The sequence below is a fragment of the Schistocerca piceifrons genome, chromosome 4 (assembly GCF_021461385.2).
Source record: "Schistocerca piceifrons isolate TAMUIC-IGC-003096 chromosome 4, iqSchPice1.1, whole genome shotgun sequence".
Lineage (NCBI taxonomy): Eukaryota > Metazoa > Arthropoda > Insecta > Orthoptera > Acrididae > Schistocerca > Schistocerca piceifrons.
This window is the reverse complement of record NC_060141.1, coordinates 192,055,991-192,070,243: the sequence shown is the minus strand read 5'-3', so window position 1 is coordinate 192,070,243 and position 14,253 is coordinate 192,055,991. Positions and strand designations below refer to the sequence as shown.

Sequence of the window (14,253 nt, the reverse complement as noted above, 5' to 3'; positions counted from 1 at the left end):
GGTGGTGGAGGGGATGACAGATGGCTCGAGCAGTGAAGCAGTCACTTAAATAAAGAATATTATGTTCAGCTGCATGTTGAGTCATAGGATGGTCTACTCTGCTCTTGCCCACAGTTTAGTGATGACCTTTCAGTTGATAGTTGGTAGTCATACCAATATACGAAGGTTGGAACTTAAATTTATTCACAACCAATACCGAAGAGTTACATGTTTGCACCTGTTACTGTGAAGTCAAAGTAGCCACCAGCAATGTGGAGAACCTGTTGCCAGCGATGTGAAAGGTGTAGTATACCATTAGCAGAGCCTGTTCTGTTGATGCTGCAAATGGAGCGGTCTACTGCTGGTCGAATCTCGAACAGTTCTGAAGCGAATGCCACAAAGTGGTTCCTTCAGTCCAGGGAGTATAGTGGATGGTACAGAACTTCCCAGTCCCATTGACCGAACAGAGCAGCCACAGCTTGCGCTGTATGCGCCCACGCATTGCTGTGCAAAATGATGGGTGGGTTGCACAGAAAGTGTCGCTGCCTCTTTGAATTGCTAGTCGCAGGCGATTCTCCAAAAATGAATAGTAATACTGTGCACTGACTGTCTGCTATGGAGGAATGTAATGCGTTAGGATAACACCATCATAGTCATACATGAGAATCACCACAACTTTAGACCGCTCCATTCGCACCATCGACAGAACAGGATCTGCTAACGGTATACTACGTCTTCCACATCGGTGGCCATGGTTCTACACAATGCTGGTGACTACTTTGAATGACAGTAACAGGTGCAAACATGTAACTCTTTTGTATTGGTTGTATTAAACATTCGTAAAAAGCTGTGCAATGATTGCAGCAGAGATGGTAAATTTCATGGCTGCTTTCACAGGTGGCCCTGACCCTGATGGGTTAGGATAAACCTGTGACAAGACCTTAATAGGAAGTGCTGGATGGGTTGATTGGGAAGTATGAAGGCTTTCACGACCGGATGACATATCTTCTGGTAAACCTTGCGGGATGTAAGGTCGTGGTCCATGAAACTCTTCAGCTCCTAACGTTTCGTCCAGTGCTTCGCTGGACATCTTCAGAGGGGTGTTTCTCCTCCGGTGAGTCTTGCTGACTGACGGGTCGGACGTCTGAGAGCGACTTATGTATCGTAGAAAGTGGGCGTGACCAGAGTTACACGTGATATGCAGAGATAACCTTTGTCAGAGATAAAACTTAACTATCGATCGTAATCTTGTCACGGATAAAACTGTCTAGCAATTCTGTAGTGCTACTGTGCAAATATCACTAAGTTTCATGGTCTCTTCTTTCCGATTAAAATTATCCCTATGTTTATATATTTCAATTGCTTCTCTACAAAGCCGTGGGTAATAGTTCGTCGTCGTAGATAAAATTTTTGTTTCGGAAAACTTCACTTGATGATTTCCTGGCTGAAAAGCGTGTTCTGCTACAGCCGATTTATCTGTTTTTCCTAATCGGCAAAGACTTCTGTGTTCTTTTAACCGTGTATTTACGCTTCTTTTTGTTGTTCCAACATAAACTTTGCCACATGTACACGGAATTTTATATACGCCACTGGCTGATAGAGGAGCGCGTTTATCTTTTACAGACCGAAGAACGTGACAAATTTTCTTCGTTGGTCTAAAAACAGGTCTAATATCATGTTTACTTAAAATCTTTCCAATCTGATCCGTTACTTTCTTTATAAAAGGGAGAGAGACTGTATTCTTCCATCGTTTTTCGGACTTGTCCTTACGCTTTTTGTTGTTTGGGTGCAGAATTCTGCTTACTTCTTTCTTTGAGTAGCCATTTCTCTCGAAAGCGTGCTTCAGATGTTTTAACTCGTCGTCTAGATACTCCGGCGTGCAAATCCGTCTGGCTCTGTCAACGAGACTTGTAATCACACCTCTTTTTTGTTTTGGATGGTGGTTAGAGTTTTTATGTAAGTATCTGTCTGTGTGCGTTATTTTTCTAAAAATCTGTTGTTTCAAGCTTCCATCCGTCTGTCTCATAACTAAAACATCCAAAAACGGTATTTTGTTATCATTTTCTCTCTCCATGGTAAACTGGATTCTTGGATTTATATTATTAAGGTAATCAAAAAACTCGCCTAAGGCTTCTCTACCATGTGGCCAGACCACAAATGTATCGTCTACATACTGATACCAGCGAGATGGTTTCTTATCTGCTTTTTCCAAGGCTGACTGTTCGAATTTCTCCATGTAGAAATTAGCTACTGCAGGACCCAATGGGTTACCCATTGCTACGCCATTAAGTTGTTCGTAAAACTCATTATTCCACTGGAAATGACTGGAAGTAAGACAGTGTCTGAAAAGAGCAGTCAGATCTTCTGGAAAAATATCCGTTATAAAATCCATAACTTCATTAACTGGAATCATAGTAAATAAAGATACTACATCGAAACTTACTAAAATATCTTCAGGAGTCAGAATTAATGAGATTGGCATAGGGATGGAATAGGATGTTGTGGAGGTTGGCTGGGTGACGGATCACCACTTTAGAAGGGGTGGGAAGGACTTTGGGAAGGTTGTCCCTCATTTCAGGGCATCATGATAGGTAATCAAACCCTTGACAAAAGATATGGTTAAGTTGTTCCAGTCTGGGATGGCTCTGGGTGATGAACGGGACACACTTTTGTGGCTGGTTCTTGGAGTAGTGGGAGGATTGTGGATGTGGAGGGAAATGGCATGGGAGATATGTTTGTGGACTAGGTATGGAGGACAGTGCCTGTCTGTGAAGGCCTTGGTGAGACCCTCCACATACTGAGCAAGGGAGTGTTTATCCCTTCCGAGTTTTATGATTTAAAGTTAAGATATATTTCTTGTTTGCAGTTTTGGGGTCATACACATGTGTATAACATACATCCAAGTCTTGTAATTGCTTTCTAACTTCTGCTAAACTGCTTATGTGGACATAAAAATATTAGAGTGTATTTATGAACTAAAAAACCAGATAGAAAAAAAAAATTCACACGAGAAAACTGTAATCCTGTATTTTTCCATCAAAAAGTATGAACTACCAACTTGGTCCTGAAGCTTGTGCATGTGCTTGGAAAGCAATTTCTCACCATTTATGCCATGTGTGACAGGGCCTGTTGTCGTGATGCAGCAGCCAGTTCCCTTGACGCCAAAGTTTGGGCCATTGTTGCTGCACGTTTTCACGGAGCCATCGGAAAACGTCACAGTAGTATGCAGAATTCACTGTTTGGTTGGGTGGGACAAATTCTTTGTGCACAGTTCCCTTGGTATCAAAGAAAATGATGATCATGCTCTTTACTTTGCTCTTCACCTGTCTCGCTTTTTTGGGTCTTGGAGAGCCCGGACTCTTCCACTGAGACACTTGTTGTTTGTCTTTGGGTCATAACCGTAAATCCATCTCTTGTCGCTGGTGATAATTTGTGACAAGAAGATTGGATCATCAGATGCGGTCTGACAAAGGTCCGTGCACACTTCAACATGCTGTGCCTTCTGATCGGCAGTCAAGATCCTTGGCATAAATTCTGTGGTGATACGACGCATGCCCAATTCGTCAGTCAATATTCACTGACATGTCCCACAACCAATACCCACTTCATCCGCAAGGTCTTGAATGGTTCGACGTCTATCTGCACGAACAATGTCAGGCGTTGTGCGACTAATGGGCCTTCCAGCACACACACACACACACACACACACACACACACACACACACACGTACGTCTCATGCTCTGTCCCCCAAACACTTGTTGAATCATTGCAAGGGTCTTTGTAGCAGTTTTCCCAAGATTCACACAGAATTTGATACACACCCACTGTTATGTTTGCGCAGCCATTGTAAAATCACCACACACCAAACACAGAGTATTATGGAAATCACTGCCACTCCACACACTGACTTATCAGATATGCAGCTCTCGCCACATAGCAGTGCAAAGATCTACTACTCCTACTTTACAGATGGCAGCACCAGTCCCGAAAATTTTGGATTCCACCTCATCGTGTTTGCTCTTCAACTGGTCCCAAAACTTTCCTTTGAATCTTTTTCTTTGCAATTTCCAGTGCTTCCATTATTACCTTCTTTAAGAGTCAAAAATTCTACTGCATTAAATGCTTCTAGGAGGAATACAGCAGAGCAGTGTCTAACTTTTGCATTGAGGTATACCGATTTATTACAAGCAACCTTAGCGAGTTAATAGGCTATTTTTATCTTATTAACTCTTGCTTTAATGGGTTCTTTCTCTGAAATGTTCAATTACTTCTCCTACATACTTCAATTTGTCAGTCCTTTCCATTTTTCCATATTTATTTTTCATTATCTTGGGGGCTACCTTAATATTTATCAGAAATTTGATTTTCTCAAAAAACGACAATACCATGAAAAAGGATAGATTGCTAATCACCTTACAGAAGAGCAGAGGAGATGCTGAGTCTTAGTACAGAAAAAGAGGCCTTTTAAACATGTAAGCATTCGGAAGTGGGCAACACACACACATTCATGCAAGCACAACTCTCACAAATATGACCACTGTCTCTGGCCACTGAGGCCAGATTGCAACCAACTACCCATGATAGGAGTGGTGGGGGTAAGGAGGGGGCTGGGGCAGACAGGCGGAGGGACAGCAGGGTTGGGGGAGAGTAAAGTGCTGCTTGTGCAAGCACACAGGGACATAGTGAAGGAAAGGTAGGCCAACTAGGTACAGTCGGAAAGTTAGACATATCATCAGTATTTCTGTCCATATCAAACCTACTAACCACCAACAATATCTCCATTTCAACAGCTGCCATTCACAAAGCAGCATTCCCCTCTTGATTCAGTACCACCCAGATCTAGAGCAACTGAATCACACTCTCCATCAGGCTTTCGACTGCCTCTCATCGTGCCCTGTAACGAGGAATGTCCTACACACTATCCTCCTCTTCCCTCCCACAACGGTAATCCATTGCCCACTAAACCTATACAATATCCTCAACCATCTCTACTCCACCCCTACTTCCCATCCTTTCCCACATGGCTCATATCTCTGAAATAGACCTAGATACAAGACCTGTCCCATGCATACTCCCAACATCATGTGTTCCAGTCCAGTCACAAGCATCAACTATCTCATCAAAGGCAGGGCTGCCTGTAGAAGCAATCACGTGATCGACAAACTAAGTTGCAACCACTATGCTGAGTTCTGTGTGGGCATGACAGCCAACAAGCTGTCTGTCTGCATGAATTGCCATTGACAAACTGTGTCCAAGAGACAGCTGGACAATTCAGTTACTCAGCATACTGTGCAACACAAAGTTCTTTACTTCAGATACTGCTTCACAGCCTACACCATTTGGATCCTTCCTATTAACACTAGTTTGACTGAATCGTGCAGGAGTGAACTCTTCTGCAACATATCCTACATTCCCGTAATCCCCCTGGCCTCTACCTTTGATAGTCCCTGTCCTTCATTCACCTACACAGCCTTCCATTCCACCAATGCATCCACACTTCTTTTTTCCTTTCCTCTACCCCTCTCCTTTTCAACCCTGCCGCCCCATCTAACCTTCTGACTGCACATAGCTGATTTAGTCTGTCTTCACGATGTCTCAACATGCTCCCACAAGTAGAACTTTACTGTCTCCCATCCCTATCCTGCTATCCCTCTCGCTCATCACCCCAGGCTCTTCCTTACCACCCACCAACCAGATTGCTTCTCCCATCATGTGCAATTGCTTACAATTTGGCCACAGATAGTGGTCATGTGTGTGCAATTTTTGCTTGCATGAATGTGTGTGTGTGGTTTTTGTCTACTTTAGAAGAAGCCCTTTTTGGTTAACACTTACATGTTTAGCAGTATTTTTGTTGTGCCTGTCTGCAACTCAACATCTCCCCTGTACAGTGTGTAGCAATCTATCCTCTTCATAATATCGTCATTATTCGATCCTGGATTTCCCACTGTTTGATTTTCTCGAAGATGATTTAGTAGCTTGCTTTTTCAACTTATCCTTTCGGCAATTCTGTCTCATCACTGTTTCCACTGAGACTGAAAAAATAGCGAGGTTATCTACACATGTCTGAGGATCTGAATATTGCACCCAACAAGCATAAGTATAAACTTCAGCCACTCATTGCCTCTAATTGTATTTACCAACTGCCAGTATTCCACATTGTAGGATTGCGAATGCACTTTAAAAGAAAAACAACAAAATAGAATTACTTTGGCTTTCAAATGTGTGAATGCTTAATAGTGCCTAAAACTGATAGATGTTGAAGTTAAGATACTGTTGACAGATCTGAAGTGTAAGATTATTTTTATGGCAATATCCGAGACCTGAGGAGAGTGGAAAGCACAAATGGTATCTTTCACAATCTGGATCTCCTTTAACTAGCAAAAGATGAAATAAGATTATCTGCAGACAAAGTATAAAAACAAGGAGTCAAGAAGAGAGGAAATACACTTTTGCTAGATGATGGCCTCTTTGTTCTGAAGGCTACTGTTTATGTCACATTTTATATCTGTCTCTGTCTTTCACCATTTGATAAACAGCAATTTGTAGTTGTTTGTAAATGAAAGGAATAATGACATAAAATCAGGAGAAGAGTGAACCCACATGGTTATAAAATATCCCACTATAGTATAGCTTGTAACTTCAGTCTAACCTAATGTCCAATTTCATGGACACATTATTGGCACTGTAAGTAACATTTAAATTATAGTGCAGCTTGATATCTGGCATTACATAGTCCTATTACCACAATACTGTCTGATAATTTATCACAATGTATTTTAAAATAACATAATAAATTTATTAATGTATTCAGAACAGCTTATAAATTAATTCCTATACTAGTATTCTTACCTTATATTCGAGTGTAACTTTCACAGTGAGTCACTCAATTTACCATCTTCCGTATCATATAATTTAGAATGCCACCATGTCTGAAGTATGTGAGATCTACCTCAGTATCAAATCTTGTTATAACCTGGAAACTGCGGCTACCATCAACCTACAACAGTTGCAAAACTTGTCAGTTCTGTACACAACAAATTTAAAAAAGATAAAAAATGCTGCCTTCAAATATCATTCATATTCACTTGTAAATTGCTTTATCAGCTGACAGGAATTACACAGCAATGCTGAAAAACTAGGTGAAGGTCAGAAAAAAATGCTGGTAATTTTAAAACTAAATTGATGTCCTTCTTGATCATATTGTGCTATGCTGGCACAAACCAGAGTCATTACCGTTTTGTTTTCACTGAATGAGGAGTACTTATCTTAACTCACTCCATTATTTGCATTCCTCTGTGGTATGAATTTTGCTAGATGATCCCCCTCAATCCATTAACTTTGAGCCACTTGCTTCTTAATCCTCTTTCTCTGCTGGCCGGTGTGGCCGAGCGGTTCTTCACTACATTTTCTTGCCCCATCCAACAAAAAGGCTATTGCTAAATTATAACCCACATAGTAAACCCTATTGTAAGATAACATCCACATTAACTGAACAGCCTGATCCTGCACAACCAACAATAACTAGGTATAACCTACAATATTTCGCAAAGTAGGGGAAGCAGAAAGGCCGAAGGAGTATATAGAGGGTTTATACAAGGGCGATGTACTTGAGGGCAATATTATGGAAATGGGGAAGAGGACATGGATGAAGATGAAATGGGAGGTACAATATTTCGTGAAGAGTTTGATAGAGCACTGAAAGACCATCGAAACAAGGCCCCGCGAGTAGACAACATTCTGTTAGAACTACTGTTAGCCTTAGCTGAGCCAGCCATGACAAAACTCTTCCATCTGATGAGCAAGATGTATGAGACAGGCCAAATACCCTCCGACTCCAAGAAGAATATAATAACTCCAATCCCAAAGAAAGCAGATGATGACGTGTGTGAACATAACCTAAGTATCAATTTAGTAAGTAACAGTTGCAAAATACTAACACAAATTCTTTACGGATGAATGCAAAAACTGGTAGAAGCTGACCTCAGAGAAGATCAGTTTGGATTCCTTACAAAATATAGAAACACACGAGGCAATACTGACCCTACAACTTATCTTACAAGAGAGGTTAAGGAAAGACAAACCTACATTTATAGCATTTGTAGACATAGAGAAAGCATTTGACAATATTGCCTGGAATACTCTCTTTCAAATTCAGAAGGTGTCAGGAGTAAAATACAGGAAGCGAAAGGCTATTTATAATTTTACAGACACCAGATGACAGTTGTAACAGTCGAAGGGCACAAAAGAGAAGCAGTGGTTGGAAAGGCAGTGAGACAGGGTTGTACCTAACTTATCTCTGATGTTATTCAATCAGTACATTGAGAAAGCAGTAAAGGAAACCAAAGAAAAATTTGGAATAGGAATTAAAATCCAGAGAAATAAGAACCTTGAGGTTTGTCGGTGACATTGTTATTCTGTCGGAGACAGCAAAGGGCTTGGAAGAGCAGCTGAACGGAATGAACAGTGTCACGAAAGGAGGATATAAGATGAATATCAACAAAAGCCAAATGGAATGTAGTCAAATTAAATCAGGTGATGCTGAGGGAATTAGATTAGGAAATGAGACACTTAAAGTAGTAAAGGAGTTTTGCTATTTTGGCAGCAAAATAACTGATGATGGTCGAAGTAGAGAGGATACAAAATGTAGATTGGCGATGGCAAGGAAAGCATTTCTGAAGAAGAGAAATTTCTTAACATCGAGTACAGATTTAAAAGTCAGGAATTCTTTTCTGAAAGTATTTGTACGGAGTGTAGCCATCTATGGAAGTGAAACAATGGCGATAAACAGTTTAGACAAGAAGAGGATAGAAGCTTTTGAAATGTGGTGCTACAGAAGAACACTGAAGATTAGATGGTAGATCATGTAACTAATGAGGAGGTATTGGTAAAAATTGTAGAGGGAGACCAGGAGATGAAGACACTAAGCAGATTCAGAATGATGTAGGTTGCAGTAGTTACCCATAGGTGAAGAGGCTGCACAGGATAGAGTAACATGGGAAGTAGCATGGAGAGCTGCAGCAAACCAGTCTTTGAAATGAAGCACAACAACATTTCACTTGCTCCTCTTTGTCCAAAATATAGACCAGTTATGGGTCAACTAACATTATTCTCTCTGCATTCTAATTTCTCTTGTTCTCTCTATTTTAGCCAAAACTTGCCATACGTGCATAAGAGTGACCTCCTTGTGGCTGTGATATACACAGTCATATGGCCAGTGCTCTATTGCTTAACTTTTGATAAGCCTCATTAATAGTTTGCATGCAAACATCAACATACTGCTACAATAGTTTACTGTTGGAACATCTACAGGCAGTAAAAAATTAACCACACATTTCACAGTCTTTCAAATAAATTGAACAGACACTGTCATTGCTTTAACACATGGCCTATTGGTGTACCACTTATTTCATGTTTAAGTTGATGCATTGTTGTTGTTCTAACCAACACAGGTTTCTTGTCTGAAACTCAGCCTTGGACTGACTGTCTTGGGACCAAAAATCGGTCCCTTATACATCATCACAATAATAGGCTCTGAAACTACACATTGGTCGATGTTTAATTTACAGAAATTACAATTAAAACTTAACTATTTAGAGTAACTGCATAAATCGAAAAATTGCATCTTTTTAACAGTTTCTTCTGTTTCAAGGAGTAAGCTGTATTATTTGTTTAAATCATGAAATTAACAAATATAGTTACGCAAACAACACTTTTGATGAAACTGGAAATTACTTTGGAATTAATAAAGAGCTGGCTTTGCTAACATGTTTTCGAATAGAGTCAAACAGATCCTTTAATATGAACTATTAGTTGTTCCTCCAAATGTTTACAATTAGTACAGAATTTATATTCGTTTATAAGTCAACAATGGAATTTAAGTTATGAAACAATTACTGATTTCACCCTATAATGAAAAATACAAACTAGGCATAATCAAAATAAATTAGAAAATCAATTACATACATAAAACAAATCACAAAATTAGACCTGGTGTTATATTCTTTAAAACTAAGGGCCAACATTTCTCTTTTATGAAAATTCAGATTATACTCACGTATTTTAATGGTAATTAGTTCAAAAATGAAAAAAATGAATTTTATAGAAGGCAGATGGCAAAACAGGAGGGGAAGTAAAATATCCAGCTTGCTTCGTCACACACTGTATACCTATTCTCCAACTTTTTGTGTCCCATTTTCCCTGGATACCACCTCTCCCCGAACCTCAACTATTCTGTTGCAATGAACTCTTGCTGTTTCCCATATAGGTGTATAGGCCAGATGTGATATAGTGTTAATACTGGTGCACTAATGCTAAATCATGTCATGGGTCTGTTGTAATTAGCTACGACTAGGTGTTAGCAGAGCTTATATTCAGTAAATTTTTGTAACACATGTAACAGTTTGCACTGCTCAGAAGAAATACAGAGTTTCAAGAAAAGTTTAAGAGCAGTTGGCTATTTCTAATGTGTGAAAGATCCTAATGGGCAAGAGAAGTCTTGCAAATTCATTTATGTAAGGTACAGAGTTGATTGGTGTTTGACAACTAAGTGAATGTAACACTACCGAAAAATTTGTTAGTTAAGGTTGTGGCTGTTTATTTTCAGTTGTGGAATAACGGGTAACAGTACCTAATACCTCTAGTACAAGTTCAGATTTATGATTCTTGCAGTTAATCAGTAAAGGTTAAGTAAATACGCATCATCCACAAATGGTAAATAAATGTAAAACTTTGTATTCACTTTGGCATCAGAGTGGTATGCTTTCTTTGTAGTTCTTTTACTGCAGTCTGCAAACTGCAGTCTCTCCATGGTATCATTGCTTGTCCTACATTATTTTCCCCACTCACATGTTAAGTTCATCCACAGACAGCAAGAGCATACTGAAGAACTACCCAGTTTTTTCCAATTTGCTCAATGGAATAGAGCACTTAAAACTTGTAATTTGTGTAGTCTTTTTCTGAAAACACTCATTCTCGAATTTTGGGCAGGAATTATAAAAGCTTATATATTCCTGAGTTGAAGTTACTTATTGCATCTCTAATCAAAGTACCCTCTATCTATCTACTGAAGTAGCCCAATTCTTTCATGCTGATGATGTTATCTATGAGTATACGCGACAAGTTAAAATTGTATTTTAGACAAGAGTCTAACCAGAATACTTGGCTTTCATGAGCATGAGTCATTTGTGTGTGCGAGTCAAATGTCACGAGATCATTCAAGCAAGATTGAGACTGTACTGAGTACTTCGGCATATTGGGAAATGTTGAGCCTATTCAAACGCAGGTATTGTTCACTAAGCCTTATCCTTCAGAATTCTCCAAAATAAATTTGTATGACACCTCTATGGATAAAGCTTCAATGTAAAAATGTCACCATAAAAATGTTGGCCTCAGCAGCAATAGTTTAATCTGAGAATGTAAGATGACCCTGTGCTTTTCAAATAACAAACTTGGGGAAAAAACAATTGTCTTATAATTGGATAAATATGTTACGTAGAGATGTGTTGGACAGAGCATTTCAAAGAAATATAGAAAGGGTTTGGGTACAAATCATTTCAGACAAGGGGATTATAATCAAAATTGGGAAAACAAAAATTATGATGGGAGGGCTGATGATGACGACGACGACGACGACGACGACGACGATGATGATGATGATGATCATAGAAATCCAGAAATGTGACCACTAAGAGATCTGATATCCACCTCAACCCTCAACATTTCAATCAGGGTGCTAAAATTTGTGGACAGTTAGCCTAAAGGACACTCTGCTGAATGTCCTCAATATGAGGGGGAAGGATAATTATTTCAATACGTGGCAATAAGGGTAATAAATTGCTACATAAAATAATGCAACAACAAGGAGGTAATTACATGAGAGCACCACATTAAGTAAGTAAAAAGTAAGTAAGAGTAGATAAAAATTTTGGGGTAATTTTTGGCAAGACAGGGTTAAGGACAAAATACAATAGGAACTAAACACCTGAACTACAAGGAGGTGATTTAGTAAACTTTTATGGTGTTGACATGGGAGGAAATCCAAATGAGACTGCTGATGATAGTTTAAATATTTGTGAGAGCTTTTTTGAATGAAAAGAAATAGTAAAAGATAAGGAGCATGAGAAATGTATGGTACATGAAGATGCAACTAATGTTTGTGGTGGTGTTGAGGGAGAAATTAGGGCAATGAAAATGAAAATGTGGATTATTTTGTTGGACTGGAGGATGACTGTTAGATGAGGAGCAAGAGGAGTCTATGTTATTAAGTTGACAGGGGTAGGTAGAAATGAAAGGGAAGTTGCAGATTAACTGTCTGAATCTGTTACGTGAGTAAATACCAATAATGCTCATGAACTGGCCATTGCAAATGTTCAGAACAAATATGTATGTGAGATGCCTAACCAGCCTTTTATTCTAAATCCTGAAGTTAGTAATTAAAGTTTTCTGTGCACATGTTGGGTAAATGCGGGGGAATAGTTACTTAGTGACACACTTGGAAAAAGTTGGCAATCTTGGGCAAAGAGTTTACGCTGATTGGTGGAAAGTTAACTGCAATAGAATTTATGAATCATTAAAGGGAAGGTAGGGATGAGTGAATTGTGTTTTTAGGGAACTTTTGTAATGACCACTACAATACAAGTAGCAATGACGACGCTGATATAAACATGGCAAGTGATCTTAGAAACAAGAGCATTGAGAATAGCAGAGATATGAATTTCAGTGCAGTCAAAAAGCACTTACTACACAAAGACATTAATACAAAGACAAGTGATGAAATAGGAAATCCATACACTCGCGTAAAAACAGGAAACTGGAAGTTTTAGTGGATTCAGGCACCAGAGTTTCTACAATATCGGAAGCTTTAACTAATGAAATCAGACACAACAAGAATTATACGGAGATGCCAGTGATAGGAACTAGGATTAGAAGGGCTACTGGTAGAAGCAGTAAATAGGTGAGATAGCAAACTTCACTGGTATTTGAAATTTAGGGTGTAGAATTTGAGCATGATCGCGTAGTACTTTCAGAATACGTGAAGAATTTATTTTGGGGACTGATTGTTTACATAACTTAGTGCATCTCTTGAATGGAACATTATATGTGACAATAACGGAGGCAGTTGTGAAAAAAATGGACAGGTTAGCATTAGTGGAACAGGAAAGTTACGTGATAGAGGAACATTTAGAACTAGAAGTTGAAGAGAAGGGGTTAATGAAAATAACCGAGGAAAAGATATCTGAAACTGCGTGGCTACAATGATGATAATTTGTTATGGGTCTACTGAGAGGAGTTCTGTGATGTATCAGGAAGTGTGAAGAATTCCCAATGTGTACTAAAATTCAAACCTCATGAATCTTTCTTTAAAAAACCGCATGCTGTACCAATCGCAAGGAGACCAGTTGTTGAAAAAAAGTTCCAAAAGGTGGAAGGGCATGGCATAACTAAGAGGAAGTAGTAGTGATTATAATAATCCTTTGGTAACTACAGCGAAACATAATGGAGGTGTTCGATTTGTTTTACAGTTCAGACTTCTTAAAAGAGAAAATAAAACATTTATACAAGAGAAAATGATCATCCTGAGTACATAAATGAGTTATTACACAAGTCTGAGTTTATTAAGCTGATGACAAGCTTCGATTTAACCTCTGGATTTCGTCAAGTTCCACTTGGTCCCGAATCTCTGAAATACATTGCAAATCTCTGAAATACATTGCATTTTTGTACAATGGTAAATGCTATCAGTATTGCGTTGTACCCTTTGGTTTCAGCAGCTGAATTCATCACCATTTTGGAACAGGTGTTAGGTCAGGAATTATCTTCTAAATTAATTATATATGTTGATAACATTTTGCTTCTGAACCATGAGCTGGGATTCAATTATTTGTCATTAAAAGATGGACAAATTGTGATCAGGAGGGACGACATTAAAACTGGAAAACTGTCAATTCATGGTTAATGAACTTAAATTCTTGGGACACTGCATTACTGAGAAAGGTATATTACCTGACTATGACAAAATTAAAGCCATTTCTGAGTTTTAAATACCCAAAAAGAAGAAACAATTGAGATCGTTTATTGGAACATATGGATATTATAGTGTATACCACCATAAACAAACTATGAATGCCAAAAAGTTTGTGTAATTTACTGAAAATAACGCTGTTTTGATCCGTGGCAAGGAATTCCAGGAAGCTTGTGGAATTGTAATTTGCTGTGTAGACTAGACTTACTCTAACCATTTTGTATATTATGTGATGCTAGTGATTCTGGACTCA

The 14,253-nt window shown here is 38.9% G+C and overlaps 1 protein-coding gene across 1 annotated transcript in view; it reads right to left on the bottom strand.

Annotated features, from left to right (window-relative positions):
* LOC124794653 (cytoplasmic aconitate hydratase-like) overlaps nt 1-14,253 on the bottom strand; it is a 327,246-nt gene that overhangs the window by 11,336 nt on the left and 301,657 nt on the right. The window contains exon 18 of the mRNA XM_047258177.1: nt 6,830-6,977. Within this exon, the coding sequence (XP_047114133.1) occupies nt 6,864-6,977 (114 nt within the window). The 3' untranslated portion in view covers nt 6,830-6,863. The remainder of the gene's footprint in view (nt 1-6,829; nt 6,978-14,253) is intronic.